We start from the raw sequence: 20,772 nt of genomic DNA, 5'->3' as shown, positions 1-20,772 counted from the left end.
TAAAGGGCAGAGACAAAACCTTATTTTTTTTTTCCTACAAACCTTCAATCCTGATTTTGTAAAGGGTGAAGGAAGGAATCTAACAGTATAAATTAAAACCACACGATTGCAATTTGTCAGAGAACAGAAAAAACAGCAATCGTGGATTACAGTAAATATTGCAGGCAAGATTCACAATTCACTGTTACTGAGATGTCAGCAGAGTGATGCTCCTGGCTTGTGCATTTGCTAATTGCACATAGCAGATCCATTCAGTCATGCTCAGCAAGACAGTAGCGACTGCTTTTCTTGTGAGACACGACGTGTAATGTATCTAGTGTATTCTGCTTCATAGCATGAGCAGACACTAGAGCAGCACTTCCAAATACATGTCTTCCACAGACCTGGTTGGCTGCTTTATAACCAAGTGGCTGGCAAGTGACCTGACTGACAGCACAGCAGCACCTGCCTCTGATCAGCGTATTAAAGGTGAAATCTTAATGCATTCTGTAAATTTACAACACAAAAAGGAAAGAGCTTTGGCAAGAACTTCAGTGCAAACCTACCCTGAGGGTCAGACAGGACTTCCAGACGGAGCTGGACAGCTACTTTTATGAAGCTTTCCAGTGCACAGAACAACGCTAAGCGGGCAGATGTATGCTTTTACATTTTCTTCTGACTGATGGTGAAAACAAACACCAAGTGTGAGAATTTCTTAAGGAACAAATATCAGTTTACATACTACTTTTAAAATATCCAGGCTCATTTTTGTGTTACAGGTCCTCCAATAACAGTTAAAAATCTAAAGATATGAGGAATGGGTCTTCATTCAGGCATGCTTCTAATGATGTGATGGCATGGTTATGCAAAGCCTAAGTGCAGAGGAAAGTCACCAGGAACAAATCCGTGCATTTTTAAAATCGATTAACTTTAAAGCTTAGAAGGAATAGTAACTACCTAATGGTTGGTGAAATAATCCTCGTGCAAGAGAAAAGACTTGAGCTGAGCAAGACAGTTCCAATAGATGGCCTGGAATCCTTAATGGGAGATTCAATCCTGGAATCTGCCAACATTAACTCATCAGCAGAGATGTTAGGTACGGTGGTGCTGCATGCTGTAGGTTGTGTCTATGCTGTCAACTGCATGCCCACACAGATCAGATCACAGCTAGACCCAGGCCCCTCCCCACCCCCAAAGGAAGAAATTTCAAATTTATTTCTTCTAAGATCAACAGCAAAACCCAAGATGCAAAGCAGTACAGGTGTTTAAAAATCAAATAAAAACATTTATATATTTGCTTGCCTTACTAGGCAGATTCAGAACTTGAAGAGCAAATATATTGCCCTGGTAAAGCAGCACAAACCAAGTTTGATTTATTTGTATGTACCCTCCTTTCTAGGGGGGTCTCAAGACAGCCCTGCCTGAAAAAGGCAAGTCTCCAAGAAGACAAATGCAAAACAACTATGAAAGTCTGTAAAAACAGCCTAGGACCTAACAGGCAGAGACTGTTTCACTCCAAAAATACAGAACACGGGAGGGTCATCTGGAAAAAAGTTGTTCAATATCATTAAAAAGGCAAGGAAAACTGAATATTTCTGCAAAAGTAATACACCTTAAAAAAAAAAAAAAGAACAGAGAGGTACTTATGTCAAGTAAATTTATGAAAGGACACATTAAAGATTCTGTGCAAAGGCAAGCATAAAATATAAACAGTTCTACAGTAAGAACAGCTCTTCAGACATATGCCGGGACATGCAATTAATTCACCTATAAAATTGTCTTTATTTCTATATTCCTGCCAAGTCATTTACACTTTATTTTGTTTGATGTAATATTGAAAGAGAAGACTATGTTATTAGTGCATTCATGGCATTGTCCGCACAACTCAAAACATCATGTAAGATAAAACAAGCATTAAAAATAAACTTCCCTCTTTTGAAATGAACAACTCAAAGCAACCAGTGATTCACTTAGAAAATATGTGCCTTTTTGACTGTTTACTATGATTTGAATGCATTCTTTTCCTTTGTAAGCTACTGCCTTCAGCATGAAGCAAAGCAGCTGAATCCCATATGAGCACCTTCCCAAAAGAATAAGCTAACAACTTCAGATCAAAACAATGCACAGATGAAGAAAGTTCTGTTGAAGATAATGACTAATGCTCCCTCCACTCCAGATGAAACCTATTTATAATACTCAAAGCACGTCTGAAGACACATCTGAAGGAAAGTATCACCACTGTTCATGGGTGAATCACATTCAATGTGATTCATAGAGCAAAATTTACCTATAAATAAAAATATTCTGAATACACACAGAAGCCTGTTAAAACCTTGCCTAACTGTGGGTTTAAAGTCAGACCAGCACCTTCTAGTTGCTATACCAAACAAAACAAAAAAAAACGCTCTCCAAAAGTTGGCATTTTGGCATTTTTTTTTCTTTTGTTTTTTAACGAATAACAAAGCAGGAAAACATGCAAACACAGATGAAGAATACACTCTGTCAAGTGTTCACTAAAGATATCCAGTGCTTTGTGAGCAGCAAGCATTCAGGCATACAACAAAACTGAGCTCTGTGGCAATATACCCAGAAGAGAATTTTGCCTGATGCTGCAGCAATCTTACACTTGGCAGCCCCACCTCCTACAGCCACCCCAAGAGCAAGCAGAGACCTCTGTCCCTTCCCCACTTGCTCCTACTGGTCAGCACTGCAGTTCCCAAACAGAGCTATGAGTGGGTGGCTTATTTCAATGTCAGCTTGGTGTACCCAGGCTGAACAGCTACAGAGGAAAGATTTAGAAAGCAATTCATTGCTGACCTGCATATAAAAAGCCAAGACCCTGGGAGAATGAGCAAAGCCTGCCAGGCTTGCTCCCGCTAATGCGGGAGCCCTGTTTGACCAGCCTGTTTTTTGGAAGAAACAGGATTAGTGATCATAGAATGGGTTAGGCTGGGAGGGACCTTAAAGACCATCTAGTTCTGACCCCTTGCCACAGGCAGGGACACCTCCCACTAGACCAGGCTGCTCAAAGCCCCATCTAGCCTGTCCTTGTTGGCCAGCAGGATTTTCTCGTAGGAAAACCTGCGCCCACTCGTATTTCATACACCCAAATTATTACAGAACTTCTGAAATTTCCAGTTTGTTCAAGATCCTGGTATACTGCTGTCCAACCTCCCTTATACTTCTTTTATTTTGCCATATGGTGACCATGTTTTTTGTGTGTGTGCATAATACAGGCCAAACTATTTTTTTTTTTTTTTTTTAACTTTATATGGATCTGCCTTGTGTGACTAAAACCAAGTGAAACACTGCTTTGTAGTTTTAAACCTTATGTTTTGTAGACAAATATTCAAAGGAAAACACCTGCTTTAATTACATGCTTTGATTACTTAACATGAAGCACTTTATTTGCCTTCTAATGGCTGAAGCAATTCTGCACCCCTGAGCAAAAGGAAATGGTGAGATTGTCAGACAGGAAGATTTCCCATACAACCTGCCGTGAGGGTACTAACCCTGAGTGATGAATTTCTCCCCAGGCCTAAAGGAATAGCATGCTTGGGTTGGAATAAGGTTCAAGACCAACAGCTGGATACTAACCTGTCGCAGGTCTTCCTTGCTGGCAGCTGTATAAAGAGGATAATGCAGGAACCTCTTATGCTAACAGCAAAGAGGATCATGAAATATGAGATCCTGAGCCACAGAAGGAGGCAGCTCTGGGCAGCATGCACAGGCTTTGTGCATTTTTCATTGTAACTGAAGGGCATGAAAATAATCTCTCGCCACTGACTAAAACATGTTGGCGTTGCCTGAAAAGACTGTCTTGTTTTACTACCACGCATTTCCCAGTGACTTCTCTCTCAATGAGGGGTCACAGATTTTCTTGTTGGATGTGTTATCTAGGACTTAGAGGAGCTATAATAGCAAGTCAGGTGATAAAACCCAATAATTTGTTCTGTGAAGATCAGAACCCTTCAGTTCCCCCTTATGAAAGGCAGAGGAGATACACTCCTAGAGTTAAATCTTGTAAAGCAGGACAACCATTATTGCTAAAACATAGTCCAAATGTATTAAAAGAAAAAAAAAAAGTAAATACACCTGATTAAAAAAAAATCTGATTTTTTTCCTTTTATCTCTCCAGCACGGATACGCATATATTGTGTGTGTGTGGGTGTCCAGCAGCATTTTTTCCAACAGCCCATGGTATAAATGCCAAAGAGCAGCCAAATGGAATGATTCAGGGACAGAATTAGTTTCTATGTACACTTCCATAATACTATTTATCATGCCCTGTTCTTGGGCAACTCCTGAGACAGATTAAAGTGCTTGGCAATGCTTCCTACGTAACCAGGGTTTATTCTTTGCATTCCTTCCAAATACAGTTATTTTGTAAGAGAGAAATATGCAACCAGGCTTGAAGAATCCAATTTTTAAACATCCTGTAGAATTCATGTGTTCAAGACATCACATGAGCCCCATTGAAGGTGTAAGCCATAACACCTGGTTTCAGATAAGAACTAATCCCAATCAAATAAGTGAATGAGGCACTTGTTTTATTCAAGAATTGCACATATTAATATTTTGCATTAAAAACATGCTAGAATCTTATGTACTTTAGGGAGTAGAACACAAGCACTGGAAATAACTGATTAAGAAGTGCTCTCCGATTCAATTAAGACAACAATCTTAGAGGTAAAAGTGTTTGCTTCACAGATTTCCGTAATTCAGAACTAAGTAACATTCAGTTTATATCTATCAAGCAACTTCTTACCTCAGGACCTGGTGGACCCAATGGTCCATGGGATCCAGGATCTCCAATTTTCCCCTTAAAAAAGGAAAACAGATTTGTGATATATGTATTTTTTTAAACAACTGATTGTTATTAAGATTTTAAACACATTTTATACCTTCTTCTATTTGGATATAAATTCTAGTTCTTCATATCTCATTGAAGTCACAATAATATATTATATATATATATTATATATTCTATATATATTAATAATATATAATAATATTTTTTTTCCTCAGAAAAATAAAACTGGGGGCTTTGGAATGGTCCACACAGTTGTATAAAGCAAAACTTGAAATATATAGCTGTTTTCATAATAAAAACCACACATTGTTTGAAAGTTAAGGAAATAAGTCTTATAGATATTGCTTTATAAACCTACCTCTCTAGCTTAACTGTTCATTCATGTCCAAGACAGTTATTGGCAGTTTTGCAATTAATGTTGCAAATATTATTAATTATACGAATATTATTAATACTATAATTTGCCCAATAGCAAAATTGGGCCCGACCTGCATGTTATAGTGACTCCATTGTATACAAATATTTACACACCTAAAAACTGATCAAAATTTTTCTCAAAAGTCTACCTTTTCTTTCACATTTTTGAACATTTCCTGCTGCTGCCATCACTGTGTTCACTGAGCTAAATTCAACCTTGACCTTGAAAAATTTTTTTTTTCATTTTTTATGAAAATGATTGTAATCTGAATGCATTCTACAATGTTACTTGAAGGACTGAAGTCTCTTATCTTAATTTAACAGAAGTCAAGATGCTGATCACATTCAGTTGGTGCCTAAAATCTACACCTGATCAGGAAAAGGCTGATGCACATGTTTATCTTTAAGTGCAAATAGGCCAAGCTTTCCCACATAAGCTTAAGTAAACTTGCATAAGTCTTTTTGTAGTATTAGAGTTTATATTATAAATTCTCTGAGACAAAAAGCTATTCCTATCGAGTCTAAAGGACCATGATAAAAACTAAGACTGGAGTTATTAATCTTTTAAAAACATTAGGTATTGGCTGCTTTAAATTATACACAAGAAAAGAGGCTGCTAGTAGTGCTAAAAACAGGTGAGGAAAAAGCCAGGTAAACCTTTCATGCCTCAACATTTATAAACCTAGCAGAAATGCTAGCACCACACAGATGCTTTTAAAGTTGCTACAAATCAGTACATACTTGAATTCATGACTACTCCCATCCCTGTGAGAAATGACTGACCAGTATTAATGAGATTTCCCACACTCTCTCCAAATCCACCTAGCCCTAATGGTCATCTTGGCAGCTCCCAGAACTCTCGGCTGGATTTGTTTCAAACATTACCAACATGTCCCAACCCCCAGCAAAATGAGTGTCAAAGAATAAATAATGTAATAAGAAGTCCCATATTAAAATCTGACACATACTAAACTCTGTGATATTGTCTCACACATGCTAGGATCTGACTCATTCTAAATAGAAATAAAAGCAGCTTAGACCTTATTCTTCATGCTTTTTGGTGTAGGTAGCTTCTAGATGATGCACTGTGAGCATAAGATACAAAGTAGTATCAAACATAATAATATGTAGTGATATATTGAAAGCAAAACTTTATGTCTAAACTTACTGGGGGTCCTGGTTTTCCTCTGATCCCTGGGGGTCCTGGTAAACCAGGAGCACCCTGAAAAAAGAAAGCCATTAAATGCAAACGAAAATATATTGTTGTTACATTAGAAGCAATAGATCGCTACACTTTGCCACCTGAAACAGTCTTCAAAATAACTGTAGGATCAGAAGTGACTTCTAACATTAAACTCTTAACAAAAGAGTTCTCACAGGATGTGCTATTTCAGAGACTTTTGATGTACTAATCACATTGGAAAGACGATACTGTTTCATCATAGGAAGGAGAACACCAGATCATGTGCAGCTGCTAACCACAGTTGATCCACGTGAGGTGCAGATGAACAGCAAGGTTCAAGGGAAAGCATTTTTTACAATAGTTTCTTATCAGGTTTCATATTACACCATAATTATTTTCTTGTTTGATGCATCTCAGACAGCAGCCATTATTCTGCCCATGCCCTTTACTTGTCTTCGCTCATTACTTTCCCCAACTAAGTTTTTAAAGAACTGCTATGCTAATTAAAAGTGTTAATTCAGTGGCATCCAGTAACTACTGCATTCTTCTTTTATGCAGCTGAGTTATTGTATTGTAATACTCAGAAACCTAAAGAAATGTCTGAAAAGGGACAATTTTTTAGAACAATGCAACTGTAAGTTACCTTGTCTCCTGGGTACCCCTGGTCTCCTGGATCTCCTGCAAGGCCGTGCTCACCCTAAACAACATATTTTATACAGACATGTTTCTGGTTTAGAATGGAGTAGTTCTTAGAAAAGGAGAAAGATTAATTCAATATTTAATATTTAAAACTAACATGGATCTTTGAATGACAATGCAGTATGTGGCACTGAAGCACCTTCTCCATGAAACCCTACAGACATAGCAATGAGATACTCTTATGTCCAGTGCTCTGTCCAAATGCTTGTTCAAAGTATCAGATCCTGAAGTATTTTTAAGAAATACAAGTTGAAAGAGAGAAATCAAAAGGAAAACTAGAAGGCTTTGTCAAGCAGGTTATTTTCAAGATGTGATGACAGGGGTTTGAAAGAACTACATCTCTGGGATAATGGAAATATTTAAATCACCTTATCACCTTTCATTCCGGGCTGTCCCATACTCCCTGGGAGACCCTATTAAAATGAAGAAAACAAAAATCCAATGTATTCCAATAATTTGGAAAGCTGCATAGGCACTTGGCTGTGGTAATGTTCAACACCATACCATAGGCCCTGGAATTCCTGATGGTCCACTTGGTCCTGCTGGCCCAATGTCACCCTAAGAGACAGGAAGAAAGGTGGCTACATTAAACATTTGATGAAGTGGAGAGACTGGTAATTGTAGCATTTCCTGTACCACATAGATAAACCAAAATTGTTTTCAGGCTAATTTCTCATGGAAAAAGCATTCATATTATAAACCCTTCATCTTATAGCTCCCATGTACACGAACAGAAACACCAAGAATCGAACTTCCCTCTTTTCCTGCAGATGACGTATCCAAGAGAAGATAGTGCTGCATTGTCCAGTGTAGAATAGGGAAGCTTTCCTTTGTACTACAGCTGCACATTCAGTGGCTATTCACTGTCCTGAGGGTTACATGACAACACTATGCTGTAAGCATCAAATTTGGCTTAAAGGAATTATTCTACTGCCAATTATGACATGGAATAAAAAGTGACTTTTTCTAGGATTTCTCATCTCTCCATTACTTCTTTAAGCTAAAAAAGAGATGGGATTCTCCCCAAATACTAAGTGCTCAATCTTAACCTAAGATGAGCATGCTAACTTCTTCTGTTCTTATGCACCTTCAAGCTGTTCCTACCTCCCTCCTTTGTGGGATTTAAATCTACAGTTTCATGACAAATGAAAAACGAACCAGAAATTAAAAAAATAAGAATTTTAAACGATCAACACAGCAAGCAATAATATTAAAGGCTGTGAACTAAATATAAAAAATGATCCAGCAATAACTAAAGCTGTATTACAGAGAGAAAAGGAAATCTACTTTCTGCATATTCTATCTCTGGAAGAAAAAAAAAAAAAAAGGCTATGTTACACCTCTGTGACTATGCAAGAATTTAGCAACAAACATGAATACAGAAACCTTTAGTCACTTGCTGAAAGTGACATGAAAAAGCTGAGGTGGACCTACTGATTCCCAGTTCAGCACACATCATTATTCTCTGGAGGTTCTTTATGTAATGTTAGCACAAACATTTTTCTGCAGCCATTATCAACCTCATGGATTGCTGAAGGAAAAGGAAGAACAATGTCTTGTCTTCCCAGTGGTGCTTGGTAAAACTCCTAGGAAGATTGCCACTCTGTATTGCTTCATAATTCAATAACTGCTTATAGACTATATTGTCACATTATCTCGTGCCAAGATAAATCAAATATACTATTGTCTCTTACTTGAGCTGTACATATTAGTTCAGCAAGACATTGCTGTATTAAAGATATCTTATGTTGAAATATGTACTTATAGTAACAAGACCTTTCATTGACTGAAAAAGCACAGAGCTGGGAAATTTAGCTTACAAAAGCAATGGGAAGGAATTCCAAAACAGGAACAAAATTCAGGTTAATGAAAGTCCTGCCACAGTCTCCAGAGATATTGCCTGGCCTAATTAACAGCAAAGAGATGGAACTACACAAAAATGAAACTGTCTCAAAGGACATCAACCTTATTCCGAACTTTCACACTTGTGTTCAACTTCAGGCATGAGGAAGGTCTGAAAACCTTCTGCCTCTATTAAATTTGATAGCCTTTTCTTTCACTTGGCGTTCACATAGAAAAAAGGAAGGAAACTGTGTCACATTTTCTACCCTAACATGAAGATGCAGGGTTGAGGTCACTGATAAGAAAAGAGATGAATAAGGAAGTCTGTCAATTTTTGAAATTGACCTCTGTCTATATCAGCCTTGCTTTATGTTAGCACACATTGATCAGTTTTAAAATCTGCTAGTAGAAAGGAAACAAATTACTTCAGCTACAAAAAGCATACAAGTTAAACTAAAACCAAGTTTCTTTTACCTGTCAAAAAGACAGGATATCAGCAAAGGAAAACATGTTTCCTAGTATTAGGATTTTTTATTATTATCATTATTTTTAAAAGAAAAAAACATTTAAAAAGGCTAGCTCTGATAACTGTACTTGCAAATTTTCTCAAAATCCTTGTCTTACGAAAACTCCTGGCCTTGCAAATCTTGAGACTGACTGCTGAGCAAGCCAAAACTCTGAGCTTGGCAACAGTTTTGTATATTTAAAAAGTCATAGAAAGAAGGAATTCTTGGACACAGCTTGCCAATGCTGCTTGCTTTGCCATTCTTCTCCTGAACAAACACAAAAATATAATTAGCTCTTGACAATGCATACAGCTGGGCTGGACAAGCTATTTGAATTCATGTTGGGTTCTGCCAGAATAATATTACATTCAATCTCATGTTCAACGCTGTATCTTGTAATGATGTAATGTGTATTATTGTATAATTCACTAAGTTTTTTAGGACAAATGTTGAGATCTCTAGCTCTTTACTCAGTTTTAAATGGCAACTAGCCTTTTTCTGAGCAAGGGCCATGTGAAAACAGAGGCCAGAGGTGCACAAAACCATTTGGTTTAGTATAGGAACAGGGCTACACAACAGAAATTGTGTTTGGTGGTGGTAGGGTCACCTGAAATTCCTCTTCGTGAAACTGCTACAGTTTAAAGAGCACAATGAACCCTTGTAAAAAAACTCTGAAACAAAGCAGAGCTTTTCCAATTATCTTACTGACTGGGAAGCTGGGAACCAGAGCACCAGTATGATGCAGTACAGAGACACGAACAGATGGTGCATAATAATAAATGTTGCTGATCACGCTTATACATTGTGTTAGCATCTACACAAGAATCATTAGGACAATTAGATACTGAAGTTCTCTTTAGCTGTATTCTGAACTTATTTCAAAATTCCAGGTAGGCTTTCCAATGCCTTGGAAGCTTCCAAAGGCTGTTCAGAAATCTGGAGCAAAACATTGCTGTGCCATTTTCCTCAACTGCAAAATCTTGCTGTACCAGTAAGGTCTTATCAACCACAGAGACTCATTGAGCCAAGACATGTTAGAAATGCTGCTCAAGGGCACATAAAAAAAAAAAACAAACAACAAAACAACAACAACCACCTTCAAAAACACCCTAAGATATCCATAAGATCTATTAGGCTGTCAGAAAGGTGCACAACGACCCTACCTTTAATGTGCTGCATTTGTACTTCGTAAGCACTTGTCTGTACATATTTTTATTCATACATTTGTCATCCCAAGCAATACACTCATTTAAGACCAGAAGCTCATTTGCAAAATCATTTCTGCCTTTAAAAACGTTAGAGTTTTCAGCATACATACATACACCTCAGCTACAAACACAGGTGTAGGAATCAAAGGAGCTCTCTGGTCCATAAAAGTCTCTAATTCCTTTCAGTCAAAGGAAGCATCAGCAGATGGTAAGAGGATGATAACAATAGAGGATCAACTGTCATACCTTCAAAGGAAAAGTTAGATGACCATCAACGTAAACTAACAAATGTATCAAGGACGTTTTAGATCTCGAGCTATCAAGAAAACCCCACCAACAAACAAAAAAAACCCAACTCACACTGGACACAATTATGGCTTTCTTAGCTGAAGTGAAAACATACTATTTTCTCCCATGTTATGAACACTGCTGTATAGATAGGCCTTGACTGAGCCAACATCAAGAATCAAACCCAAGTCCTCTACCAGCATACACTTGAATTACTTAAGGAAGTCTACATGATACAAAAGTATCAGTCAATCCCACCTCTAACTCCTACACAACTCATTCATGTCACAGAGTTTCTCTGGTGCAACTGCATTTATACAACTGCAGTTGCCAGTCCATAATAGGCAGTGCATAATTCTGAAAACATTAAAAAAATTGGACATGATACTGCATATAAAAAGTAATTTTGCTTAGGAATTAATTTTGCTTATAATTTGGTAGCCACATACAGGAATTAATGAGGACTTTGAACATTAAAAAGGGTTTTTGAAAGCATTGCACATTTTCAAAAAGTCATGCTGGATTTAGGAGTAGAAACTCAAAAAGCTGGTTATTTCAAATGAAAAACCCAGACACATCTGAAGCATACAAAACTCAAACCAAATATAGAAGTGCTTCATACCCAGCAATATTACAGCAACTTTGTGTAGTGACTTTAACTAAAATCACAGCTATCTAAACCAATCTGCTTAAACAACTGTCGGAATTTCTGGATTCTTGTATTTATTTTTGTTATTTCACAAACCTACAAGACAATATTCTAACAAATATTCAAAGCCATATCAAAATAAGTTTATGTGTACTCACTCTTAGTCCTGGAAATCCAGGAGGACCAACACCACCAACAATTCCCTACAAAGACAATGAATTTTAGATTATAATAAACATGTATTCACTCTCAGTGATATGCAAAGCAATTACATTGGGATTTATATAGCGAGTTCCTCAAGAATGACAGATTTTCACTCTGTAGGAGAACATGCTTATTAAAACCTCTGATTGCAGAGTTGGATCTCACAGTATTTGCATCATGAAATCATTCCTGCATTACCAAGGAATATCAGAATTGTTACCTTCGTATTTCAAGTGGGAAGAAGAAAACATTTTTGTGTGGAGAAAAAAACAAACACCTGGAAAATTTATATAGATTCCTTAGAAGATAAATAGAATACCAGCACAGTTCATTGAAAGACCTTTGCAAATTAAAGGCTACACTCTTTATGGAAAATTATGGAAAACTTGCTCTAGCAAAATCCTCCAGAGCAGACTGACGCTCAGGGAACTGAGGGGTTGTTGGGGATGCACATGGCATTACTCTGTTAAACAGAACAAATCAGGCATGGCGACAAATGTCATCAGCACAGGGAAGATGGGAAGAAGAGTCTTCCCTTCAAGCTCCTGCTACCGCAGGCTTCCTAGGCAGCCTCTGGTCTCTGCTGCAGCTCAGGAAAAGGCTCTGTAAATATTCCATCAGCATTGCAGACCCCTGCAGCTGCAGCTCTGGCCCCTTGCTTGAACAAGCCCTGCAGGGTGAGTTTTGGGGGAGGAGGGAGAAGTGTTGCTGCCTGTTTGAGAAGGCAGCAAGATCAGAAGTTGTCTTGACAGATTAGAAGGAACTTGTCTGCAAATGTGTGTGTTAAAACAGGCTTCTTTGTAATGGGTAAGTCTAATTTCAGATCCAGGCTTTCTGAGTTTAATTCTGTTAAAGTACTGTTCTTCCTCAGATCTTGTGGAAAGGGCATCTCTGCTTTCCTCAGGAAATGAGGGATACTTGGGAGTACAAAGAGGGAGGAAAGAACTCACCTTTTGATATCATCTGCCAAGCAGCAGGTCACATAACCCCTCAGAGTGCTTTGAGGATGAAAAGCTACATGCTGGCATCACCTGACATTCCCACAAGGGGAACTTTGCCTCAGTGACAAGAAATGAAGAATATTTTTTTCCTTATGCTCCAAAACATTAGCATCAGAGGATAACAGCTATAGCAGCAAAATTTGCATAACCTTTTCTAAAATAAATTCCTCATAAGGGTGTCTGGAAAGGACAAGCCTTCAGAAAGGCCATCTCTGCCCAGTTGCTGACTCCGGTCCATATCAGAACAGCCTTGAGAGACAAACTGACTGCACTTTCCAAAGGAGCATCCAGCAAGAAGAGCTGATTCAAATCAGTTGCTTTTTTGCCCAGCACTGACTGGTCATTTGTCTTTTCACTGTTTTCCCATATCAAAGGAAATTTGAGTTTGGAGTCTTCAGCCAAGATTTCCCTACAAATAGAGCAAGACAGCAAAGCTCCTTTGACAGTAGCCAGTAAAGTAACTTGACTGTGCTGCAGTTTGAATACCATACCACGAGAGCACTTCAAGTCTGCACAATGCCAAAGCCAAAGCTGTTATCATACTGATTATAATGCAGTAAATGACATACTTGTATTCAAAATGACATAATTGTATTCAGTAACAGTTTGAAGGACAAAATCAACTATCAAATGCATAAGTATATGAAAGCTGGGGTTTTGGCACAGAGGCAGAATCCCATTTGTTAAGATGATCCTAGAATAATGGTTTAAATAAGAAATACAAAAGCATATCTAGTGCAAGAAGTTTTGGAGACAAGACATTTATCAGCAATGCAATGAGGACAGTAAGACACCTGATTCTCAAGGTAGTCAGCACCTGCAAGAGTGGAAACTGTGCTCTCAGCAACTGTGCAGTTCTCTTATCTAATACATCTGCTTACTACAGGACTACCCTAGCACTTTCCACATAAAAGTAACAGTGCAAAATTTTCCTGTGGACTTCAATACTTTGCTTTTCAGGCATAATTCTCCTTTCTGTTTGGGAGAGGAGTTAATATTGAGTGTTACATATTTTACTATGTTAATCAAAACATAATATAATACTTACAGGATTCCCATCTGGGCCTGGGGGGCCTCTATTTCCAAAGTCACCTGGAAAACCCTGAAGCAGAACAGAGAATGTTTTCTTTATCCAAGACACAAAGGATGGTCTAAGCGCTTTGTTTGTTTTAAATTAATTTTTATCAGTGTACTATGGCCAGGCAGATCTCAACAATCTACTGCCGTAACTGTAAGGTGTGACGTACATAGCATTACTGTCTTATCATTTAATCAGTAGAGGTTCATAGGTTAGTGGTCAACACAGCAGATTTAACTGATTCTCAGTCTGTACACCAGTGGCCAAATTTTTGCAAGGCACTGAAAGTGTACTATAAAATTTCTCACACACAAAATGTGTATTTGACAGTGTCTATGTTGTTAAAAGTTACCAGCTGACAGGATATAGACAGAGATTAATTTACTATTCTTTTCTTAATAACATATTTTGGTTGTATAGTCTACTGCAGGTAGACGTTGGAAGAAGCAGAGTTACCACGACACACAGGAGTATCAATTATAAATAAAGTGAAAAGAAGAATACAATGGGAGTTTTGCCAGCCATCAGATCACAGATGCAGGCCACAGATGATTATTTATATACAGCAGGAACACAGCATGGCACAAATTATTAGGGCACTAGATTACCCAGTCATCGTAACCCCATTATCTTCTAACTGATGCTGATGAAACTACACTAGTAAGTAGAAAAAGAACTGAATATGCAACAGGAAAACAGATAAGCCTAAAATTGAAAGTAATATAATACTACTACTATGCAACAAATGTTTTATTACATCAATATCATCATCTAACATTATTATAAAGCATATGAAGGACAACCATTCCTATTTTTAATATAAAACAAACTGGTTTTGCATAGTTATAACGGACAGGACTAGTAAATTCTTGGTATAATTTACAACATCTGTTCTGTCATATTGACGGCTGGTTGTAACTAATTCCATACAGAAGAAAACTGTGTAAAAACATTCTCCCTAAATGTGGTCAAACTATGTACGTAAAAGCACTATACATCATACTAACAGGACTGACAATGCATTAAAAATATTGAAGAGTCAGCCAAATTTCATATAACAAGCATACAACGGCAAGAAATGGGATACATATGCTTTGGCTATGAAGTATTTTCTTTAAAACAATTGTATGTACAATCCAAAATTCAAACAAATTCTCCCGCTATAATCTTTGGTAATTGGAGATGTTGTTCAATTTCAACTGTGCCAAAGATATGACAAATATGAATAATTATTTAATAAACCTGCTAACTGGTAGTATATTGAATTTTAAGGGAACGATCCCTTCTTGGATATCAAACATGATACCTATCAGTTCCTCGAGGTGATAAACTAAATGGGAGCAAGTGCAACTGTTTATGCCCTTTTAACATGTCCTTACTGTAGTCTTCAATGCTTACAAAATGTTAAATGAACATGAAACGATTTATTTACCAGTGAAAGATTGCAGTCTCATCTTTTCTTCTACTTTATATCACTTCCCAAAAATAAGAATCATATTTGGGACTTTTTTTTTTCTAGAAAGAACTATACCAGTCAGAATATTTTTTTCCACTAGCATTAGGGAAGGTCAGGTGTCTGACTTCTGACGTTATGCAATTCCCATGCTTTTTTCCTTTAAAACAAAGCCCTGCCCCAGAGCACTGGAGTAGTCAACTCTGGGACACAGTGGCAAAAGACATTGTCATCACCACTATCATTGTCTAGGGTTAAAATAACTGACATTCTCTACATTTGTGATCCAGCAAAGTACTTCAAGACAGGCTCCCAAGTAAGTGTTTTCCTGGTTTGTTCCCTACATTAAAGGACTTCAATCAAATAAAGTTTACAAGATTATATAGAAAGGATGTAGAATGAATCCTAGGACTGAGTAAAAGACAAGATAGCAGAGGAATCAGTACTGAATGAAGATAATCACAAAGACTGTGCAGAGGTGCTTTTGGTGCCTGTCCCCTGTGTCAAACCACTTAACTGATCTATATAACTAGAAATCATCATCAGAGCACAGCCTGGCACTAATAGAAGCTGTGCTTTCGTAAATGAAGCAAAAACTGCTTACTACAGCATGCACAGAACCAACTTTCAAAGAGTGAAACAAACTACTACACAGGCAATCAAAAGCCTCAGTGAAGCCTGTCATAGTGAATAAAATTACAATGCAAAAGCAGGTTTTTGGAGAACCCTGCTGCCACCTCCTCTTCCACACTGAGCACAAGCCTCTACCTTCCATCCAGCTTCACTTTCTTCTTGAATGCCACTCGTGACTCACTGGCACAACGCACTGCTGACTACCACAATGCACTGACAGCACAGACAGCTCTTGCCCAGCACTCAGCTGTACAAAGCAGCGTTTGATTCAAATTACAAGCAAACTACAATACTGTCAATAAGCACAGAAGCACCCAGTCCTGCTAGCTGAATAATTAAAACCCAGAATCTTACTTTGATTTTATACCTTATCAATTTGATGGCAGCTTCAGAAAGAGCAGTCTATCAACTTAATGACACTTTCCTCTGCATGACTTTCTTTACACTAGAAGGAACTCTACTGAAGCCTAGCGACCTTTTTTGGCTGGTATTAGAGCACACAGAAAACAAAACTTAATTAACAGAATCCTCCACAATTTTCATACTGTACATCAAGGGCCAAACGATAGTAATCGCACTACCACTGCCGAGCATGCTTGTTCAACATTGTAAATGAAAGTCATCTGAAGCACAACTTGAGTGCACGACTGCAGAATGGTATCTCAGTTTCCAATCACAGACCACAGGAGAGTTAAAATTGGAAACTCCTGGATAGTTTCAAAGACCTAAAATAATAAGGTTGCAGCAGAAAACAAAAGACTTGGCATTAAGGATATACCACAGGAAATATGTAAACCTTGATAATGTATACTTGGCAGATTTGTGTTTATTCTCAGCTGTAGAAATATATTTTAAGTAGAAGACAGCTTTAATTTACCATCATCCAAAAATATCATACATTAGAAGCAGCTGATTTGCATTCAAACCAGCACCAAAATCAGACCTCATAAAACTTGCATCATATCTGTACCTTGAGCTAACACTAATTTTATTGAATATATTTATGTGTTTCTGTCATTTTTTAGCCCTCTGCAGCTGATATCAGTACCCAGCCACAAGGCTCATCATGTTGAGCATTCTTCACTTCAAAATATCTACTAGTTATACCCTGCAAGGAGTTTGCAATACTGCAAAGTACTAACTGGAAATAATAGACATATGTGAAGAAAGCAAAGTTAACATTTTTCAGCTGGTTAAAGTTGCAGAGTAAATTACAGGTACATTTACATTGGCAGTAGAAATTGTAACAAATGTTAGCAGCTTTACCTGTCTCCCTTTAAGACCTCTTTTTCCACGGAAGCCTGGAATGCCCTGAGAAAGAAACAAACCATCATAACTAGGTTTTCTTTTCTTCATCATCTTAAAGTCAAGTAATTAAACCTTCCTTTGATTAAAAAAGATAGCCTGAGAAGTACCACCATTAAAAATAAAAAAATATGTTGAGTGAAGAAACAGCGAGAAAATGTCTTGTAACAGGGGGGCAGAAACAAAAGCTGTGCTTGTCTTTATTTTATCCATATCAGCAGAACCACGAAGAAAGGCCACATTGTGCCTCCATTAAAGTACATGGCCAGGCATCCTCTGTACTCAAGAGAAGAAAGAATTTGAACACAGTGACAGAGATTAAGATTTCCATGACAATTTTTATGGCAAACATCACGTGGCAACTGACAAATATTACTTATTGATTGAAATTGCTTCAACAAAAAACACTCGTTATAGATCTCTGTGGCTCTAATCTTTTCATACCATTTAATTTAATCAATTAGACAATTTTGATGTGACCTATTCATGTAGTTTCCTCCACATCAGTTTTGCTTTTAGACCAAGACTCAAATGAATGATTACGTGCATTTTTCCCCATTCTAACATATATTACCGCCCAAACATTAACGTTTCGTTGATATTTCATTAACCTACCCTTTCTCCTTCAGGTCCTGTTTGTCCTGCTACACCCGGAGGTCCAATGAAACCCTGGAAACACAAGAACAATTCAATACTTACAGGGCTGCTTCCTACCATCATTGCTTGCCCGTTAGTATTTTCTAGCTGTGGGTTCAAGATCCAGGGATTAAATCCAGGCTCATTTTAAATTACCAGTGAAATTTAACTGACTTAAATGTGACGAGGATTTATTCTCCAGCTAACAGCAAAAACAATTCCCTATTATACAGATACTGAATAAATTAACAAAGAACTATGAGGTGAGTGTTTCAGTAAGTCAGATTGGCAGAGACTTTATTTGAATAAATGAAATCTGAAAAAGCTGCTGATATTAACCTTATTCACAAAATGCATCAGAAAAGATGTTCCTTATCTCTAATAACTTTGTCTGACCATTGTTATGTATGAGTGTCCCCATGACTTTATCTTGTCATAAGCAGAATGTTCTCCTTGAAGTGCAGTCACCGTGTATTTCTCTCCCACTTTCCTCTCAGAAAGTCAAAAATAGATCTTGTATAATTAATTGCATGGACATTGAAACATGCTGTTGAAATGACAGTACAATTCACAAAAAAATTTATAATGGATTCTGCATTAACAGATTAAAAAAGATTGGAACAGTTATTGTTAGTTACAAAAAAATAAATCCCTGGCTTTTCTATTTCTCTAAAAAAAACTGTTTCTCTAAAAGAAACTCATTTCTTCCACGATAAGGAAGGTACTTTATTGTTTTCAATGATTTCTTAAACAGCTGAGAAGCAGACTATAGTTTTATTGCAGGGATGTTCTAAACTTAAATCTTTAAAGATACTGTACAACATGTAGCTACATACCTCCATGGTACCTCACAGTTGTATAACTCAACAGGCTACGTCATCATTTTTACTGCAATTTGCTTGTATAAGTCATATAAAGGATTTAGTCTTAAGACCTGACAGATATTTTTCTCCAAAATTACTCATACCTCTAAACATTAGCCATTTTTAGCTTTGTGTCAACAGACAAGTACTAACGTTTCGGAAGTAACTGGGATCACTTAATACCTTGTTGGTTGAGAGGAGAATGAGACAAAATGCAGTCAGAATTTGCGCAAAAATAAAGTGAAGAAATGTAGAAGAGATATAATCCCTGAGGGTGCAGTATGTGTTCACACTTGATCCCAACAAACGCATTTTTCCCATCACTGTAATGAAAACTGACATCAAAGACATCCCCACGCCAAAAAAACAGACTTAGTTTAAGAAGATATTACAGGTAAAGGCTTTTAGTAATTACATTTTAAAAATGGGCCAAGAACAAATCTAGTAACACAATAAGATTATTTCAATAGATGCTTGAGAACACAGCAAACTGCTCAGCAAACTCTACAACATGAGACCTGTGGAGCTGAGGACCTGAAAACAGCTAGCAAAAGACCCTTGAAACCCTTTATATGCAACCTGCAATATCAAAATTTCTGGAAACCGATGTGTACTGCCTGATAGTGAGAGTCAGGCTCAAAAAATTTTTACACACAGACATGTATACATGCACATGTGCCTATTTAAAAACAAACAAACAGGCAAAACACAGAAAAAAACTACTTATTTTACCTCTAAAAGTAATCAGGAGCAAACCCTGAATCAACAGAATGTTAAAGTTTGAGCCTTCAGTCCCTGCGATGTGTGTGACTAGAACTGAACCATTCTGAAATCTAGAAGACAACCACTTCTATGTTTTTTATGTGACAAGACTGTTTCCCTTTATCAACTTCTGTATCTGTTGCAGATTGTAAATGGCAGATACGTCTCCCCTTCTTGGCAGTTTGTTATGGAAATAATGCTTCAGGCAGGAAATGTCCACTCCTTTACACTCCCAGATCTCACACTCCCAGATTCATTACTGCTTTACTTTTCTTGCCCATATGCATTCCAAGTGAGAGGAAGGGCATCAATATGAGACTGTTCTATGCCTCTCACCATGGCAAAAAAAAAAAGTTATCTTTTTATTTTGAATATGTACTAGGATCTCACTTTCAGGTTCTGTAAAGAAATAGTGGTTCACTGGGCATACAACTGCCAGGGATACATGAAACTCCCCATACCCTTTCTTAGGTACTTTATATGTGAAAATAGGCATGCATGCCAAAATGCTTAAAATCTTTACTTACTCTTGCACCTTTAGGACCTGGGTTACCCTCTGGTCCAGCTAAGCCCTATTAAAAAAGACATGAGTTGTACTTAATTTTAAATTCCAGTTCTTTCAAACAGAGCATATTTGTTTATAGTATTTGTTAACTGCAAGCTGGTAATACGTTCTTCAAAGTGATTAAAATTGAAGAGGGTGTCTGCCATCAAGCAGTGCCCTAGAACCATCCTCAGAAAGGTCTCCCATTAGTTCATGGCTGAATCTTAGACAATGACCAAAACTTCCTTTACATTAAAATTACTTCTTCTCAGAGGAAATTTTTTCCAGACTCAGTGATCTCATATGACAGTGACATAATTTCACAGAGTTTTTCATAAGCTTTTATATTTGGACACAGTTCCATTTATTTTCAAGCTAATGCCCGAATAGTACATGTAGTCCAAATGCTCTAAACATTTTATATGATTCAACACAAACACGTTACCATCCATTACTATATAAAATATTGTAATGGAATTTTTAAATATATAACCATTACAAACCTAACCCAATAAAATGCTAAAGTACTGGGCAAAATCACTCTTCAAGCAGCCATAAAAACACAAAGTCAATAGTTGAATTTGGCTCACATACCTTTATATAGGGAAAACAATGAATATTTCTATTTTACGTTTTATTCGTGTTACTGGACTGAGGTACCTGTTAGCTTATATAAATACCGGTTTATTTTTTCATATAAGTGCTTGTG

At 37.3% G+C, this 20,772-nt stretch overlaps 1 protein-coding gene across 1 annotated transcript in view; it reads right to left on the bottom strand.

Moving 5' to 3' along the window:
- The window catches only part of COL24A1 (collagen type XXIV alpha 1 chain), a 135,103-nt gene that overhangs the window by 77,480 nt on the left and 36,851 nt on the right, over positions 1 to 20,772 (bottom strand). The window contains exons 10-19 of the mRNA XM_035537455.1: positions 20,047 to 20,091; positions 17,874 to 17,927; positions 17,220 to 17,264; positions 13,838 to 13,891; positions 11,743 to 11,787; positions 7,596 to 7,649; positions 7,460 to 7,504; positions 7,036 to 7,089; positions 6,378 to 6,431; positions 4,748 to 4,801 (exon numbers count right to left, since the gene is read on the bottom strand). Of these exons, the coding sequence (XP_035393348.1) occupies positions 4,748 to 4,801; positions 6,378 to 6,431; positions 7,036 to 7,089; positions 7,460 to 7,504; positions 7,596 to 7,649; positions 11,743 to 11,787; positions 13,838 to 13,891; positions 17,220 to 17,264; positions 17,874 to 17,927; positions 20,047 to 20,091 (504 nt within the window). The remainder of the gene's footprint in view (positions 1 to 4,747; positions 4,802 to 6,377; positions 6,432 to 7,035; positions 7,090 to 7,459; positions 7,505 to 7,595; positions 7,650 to 11,742; positions 11,788 to 13,837; positions 13,892 to 17,219; positions 17,265 to 17,873; positions 17,928 to 20,046; positions 20,092 to 20,772) is intronic.

The sequence above is a fragment of the Cygnus atratus genome, chromosome 8 (genome assembly GCF_013377495.2).
Source record: "Cygnus atratus isolate AKBS03 ecotype Queensland, Australia chromosome 8, CAtr_DNAZoo_HiC_assembly, whole genome shotgun sequence".
NCBI classification, from domain to species: Eukaryota; Metazoa; Chordata; class Aves; order Anseriformes; family Anatidae; genus Cygnus; species Cygnus atratus.
Note: the sequence above shows the minus strand (reverse complement) of the source record. Positions and strands in the feature narration are given on the sequence as shown.